The sequence below is a fragment of the Theobroma cacao genome, chromosome 7 (genome assembly GCF_053813885.1).
Source record: "Theobroma cacao isolate CCN51 chromosome 7, ASM5381388v1, whole genome shotgun sequence".
Lineage (NCBI taxonomy): Eukaryota > Viridiplantae > Streptophyta > Magnoliopsida > Malvales > Malvaceae > Theobroma > Theobroma cacao.
The window spans coordinates 10,839,890-10,844,297 of NC_142645.1; the positions used below are offsets into that span (position 1 = coordinate 10,839,890).

The 4,408-nt window shown below is 33.7% G+C and overlaps 1 protein-coding gene across 1 annotated transcript; it reads left to right on the plus strand.

The window, feature by feature from the left end:
- The first annotated feature begins 912 nt into the window (after nt 1-912).
- LOC18594551 (scopoletin 8-hydroxylase-like) lies at nt 913-2,307 on the plus strand. The gene is given in 4 exon segments (XM_018124118.2): nt 913-1,415; nt 1,587-1,932; nt 2,064-2,252; nt 2,254-2,307. Coding segments are annotated over 4 exon segments (1,089 nt in total). The 5' UTR covers nt 913-915.
- Nucleotides 2,308-4,408: the final 2,101 nt, after the last annotated feature.

The window sequence follows — 4,408 nt, forward strand, 5'->3', positions numbered from 1 at the left end:
CTAAATTCAATTTAGTAAAATGCAGGCTTCAAATGTCGTTTAGTGTGCTTTGTATCTAAGCCTAGGCTGTACGTCAGTGCTGAGTGTTGTTTTAGCCTTTGGTGTCTTAAACGTTTTATCTTGTGTCGTTTTATTGTATGCTCAAAAGATATGCTCTTGCTTTGTTCACCTTTTTGCTCTTGGCCTTAATTCGACTTCGATACGTGATTTTCATATAAAATATTATATAGTTTGTGCATAATCCTAAAAATCTTTTATTTATTTTTATATGCATTCCAGAAATTCTTACTTCTTTGATATTACATACAAAATATGTAACTTTTTAAGATTTCAAAATGCACCATGCTATTTCTTTATAGAATATTAAAGTTATAATTAGCATTAAATTTTAATTCTTGGTACATTTTAATGAATTATGATATTACTCTTTACGTTTCATTTTTACTTTATATAAAAATTCTTCAAGGGGCAAAAAGAACATAACAAACAATTAGTCGCAAAAGCATCAACGGAACATAACTTCAATACTTCTCTATTTCTTGAAGATCTCTTGGTCATGAGGGTTGGTGAATATATAAAATATTTACTGTTACCATTCTAGATTGTGGTAGCTGAAGGTCCAATTCTTTGATTTTATAATGTTGTTCAATCTCTCGTAATGTTTGCATAAAAGATAATCAAAGGCAAAAGTTTTGCCTTCCCTTGTTCAAACGCCCTGCTTCTTGTCTTGCTGAAAAAATTTCAGATCAATTCCTCAACGTCATCACCATGTAATTATTAATTAAGATCATCAGGAGATCTCAACCGTTTCCCTACTATTTATATTGCGCCCTTCTTATTTGGTATATTCACCCATCAGTTTTCATTAAAGAAACCCTCTCTACATTCAACAAGCATAGCCTTTTCTACTCACAAATGGCTCCTAGCTTTGATGATAGCAGCTCGCTTTTCAACTTTGTTGTCCGAGATGGAAATGGTGTCAAAGGAATGGTGGACTTAGGCTTATCGAAGGTGCCACAGGCTTACATGCAACCACCAAAAGAGCGAATAGACAAGCAAAACGCGAGCAAACATGAGCAGCCGCCGATTGATTTGTCGAGGCTAGATGGCCCTTACCATGATGAAGTGGCCAAGGAAATTGTTAGAGCAGCTGAGACTCTGGGCTTCTTCCAAGTTGTGAACCATGGAGTGCCTGTTGATCTACTAGAGTCCCTTAAGGATACCGCACATAAATTCTTCGGACTGCCCCCAGAAAGGAAGGCTGTTTATCGTACAGAAGTGAGTCCAACCTCCTTAGTGAAGTATGGGACCAGTTTTGTGCCAGAGAAAGAGAAAGCATTGGAGTGGAAAGACTATATCAGCATGGTATACACCAATGACGCCGAAGTTCTCGAACATTGGCCCATAGAGTGCAGGTGATATATGCGTTGGGCTTTTGTTTTGTTTATTATTATTTTTTTCCATTTTGCATTTATAAACCAACGTTAATTAAAGATTCATGGAAATAACATAGTTGACAAAAGCCAATCCACTCTTTTGTTTATACAATCAATTAATTGATTATTTTACCCTCATTCTCCTTTCAGGGAAGTGGCAATTGAGTATTTGAAGACATCACTTGAGATGGTGAAGAAATTACTTCATGTTTTGATGCGAAACCTCGGAGTCGAACTAGATGACTCAAAAATTGATTCACTTATTGGGAGGAAGACTGTCCATATGAACTACTATCCCACATGTCCTAATCCTGAGCTTACAGTTGGTGTAGGACGTCATTCTGATATGGGCACTCTCACTGTCTTGTTACATGATGGGATAGGTGGTTTGTATGTAAATGTTCCAGAAGATACAGATATTGGTAAGAAGGGAGAATGGGTAGAGATCCCTCCTATTCCTGGTGCTTTGGTCATCAATGTTGGCGATATGTTACAGGTTCATATCAAATTTTTGACTAAGAGTCCTTTTCTTTGAACGAAAAAATCATGAGGAAAAAAAATCAGAAAACAAAACCAAAATATAATATAGTTACCATGTTTTTAATTCAGTGAGTTTTTTGTTTACAGATATTGAGCAATGGAAGGTATAAAAGCGCAGAACATAGAGTTCGTACAACAAGTGCAAAATCAAGGGTGTCAATACCAATATTTACAATTCCAAAACCAACAGAAAAGATTGCACCGCTTCCTCAAGTGGTCGAGAAAGATGGAATTGCTCATTATAGAGAATTTCTGCTTGCAGATTACATGAACAACTTTTTTTGGAAATCCACATGATGGCAAAAAGTCTCTTGATTTTGCAAGGATTTAATTCAGCTTGATGCAAGAATTATATGTGCCTAAACGTAATCTTAATTTTAGTTTGCCTGTCGGTGGGTCTTGGATATTGCATCGTATGCTGGATTTTGAAACAAACGAAAAATAATGTACACACTCGCATCTCCATCAGAAGTTGGATTGTAGATAGAGTGTAAAATTATGTTCCTCTTTAATTAACGAAGCTTTAAATCTACAATTCAATTTCGGACATCAAACTAACCATTAATCTCAACCCTCAGCATATATCAAGACTTTTGAATTAAAGGTAGAATGCTTCAAAAATGATATTATACCATTAAAGGTAGACATAATACTACAGAACGTGCAATATATGTTTATGGTAGTATTAAAATACAATATTTCTTTTGTAGGCATGATAAGAAGAATAAAGGTTTTTCATGCCATTCTTGTTTGAATTAGTCCACAGAATTTGAGATGTTAACAATCACAAGACTGGAACGATTTAAGAAGGTGCTTTTCAACAAAATCCCACAAGAATTTGTGCTCCTATCGTAACGTGCGGGTTCAGGAACCCGACCGCTAGACGTGGAGGGATTGGGAGTTGCCACCAATCTTTTTTCTCTAGGTGTGATTGGCCACCCTATTTTGTTCTACTCAATAAAATTCTAAATTAATTTTAGATTTGTAGAAAGAACGATAAATTGGTCTACGTATCTCTTAGAGTTGGGTTTGGAAGTACGGTTATGCACAGGGAAGGGTTAGCACCCCCATGACGCCAGTTCCACAAATGGTACCATTCAATCATATATTATCCTAACACATTAATTTTATTCTTATGTTTCCTTAATTGTTATTTATTTAATTTATCTTTTATTCCATTAATCAAGTCAAAATATTTTACGGGTTTGGCGCATACATGATGCAATCGTGAAATGTATGGCATAAAATCAAGATAATGCCAAACGAAAACCTTTTATTGAGCGTACTTTCCGAATCCGCCCATCATACTGGTGGGATCCGAGAGTATTCTCCCACCTAGAGAAATACCTTAGAAACTCGCCTTCGCAAGCTTACAAGGTAAATCCCATCATCGGGATAATCGTTTGCGAGTAAAAAAAAAAACAGTGTTTTCATAAATGCAAATCTTAATGTGGACAAAAGCTTTTTATCAAAGATATCTCTCCGAACCCTCCCATCGTACTGGTGGGATTCGGGGATACCTTTTCACCTAGGGAATTTACCGAAAAAACTCACATTCGCAAGCTTTTTCGAAAAGTCCCATCCTCGGGATTCTACCCGTATACAGAATATGTCTATATGCCAAGACATTTAACAATGTAACAATGATACACGACATACTCGTAAATTCGATGTTCGTTTCTTATTTAATACTTTTCCTTGAGCTTACTTATCATGAACAAAATATTTCACATTTATTTATTGTTTTTATACAACCATTTCTATACTTTGTTTATTTATATTTTAAATCGCGTATTTTGACTATACATAGTTATTATTATTTATACATATGTATTTTATTCATTTTTTATTATTATGATTAACAATTTTATTGTTATCATTGATTTCTCATTTTTTATATATTTTTATTAATTGGTGATTAAGTATATATAATTCTCATTTATTTAAAATTGGAAACATTAGAATTCCGAATTAGGACCCTCCCATTATACTGGTGGAGTCCTAATCGAAATTCCTAACCTAAGGAAATTCTTTCGAAATTACGATTTCTCTCGTTCCGTACGAATATCCCATCATCGGTATATTATACTCGTAATTAATACCATGATATTTTTAGGAGTTAATTTTTTAATATTGATTCTCATACCTGTTTTATCATTTTAATGCTTAATCTAGTCATTTCCAATTTCTTAATTCAATCTTTAGCCTACCATTTATTTCATTCATTCATATTATCACTTTATTATTTTTATTTTGGTTACATTTGTTCTCTGAATCTATCACCTCGAACATACTTTATTTAGCAATATACTTTTGTTTTACATATATGCTTCATTTACTTAAGTTTAAATATTCTTTTCATTCTTAAACATTTTTATTCTTATGTGTACAAATATATATATTTCTTTATATTTATATTGGTATTTTATTTA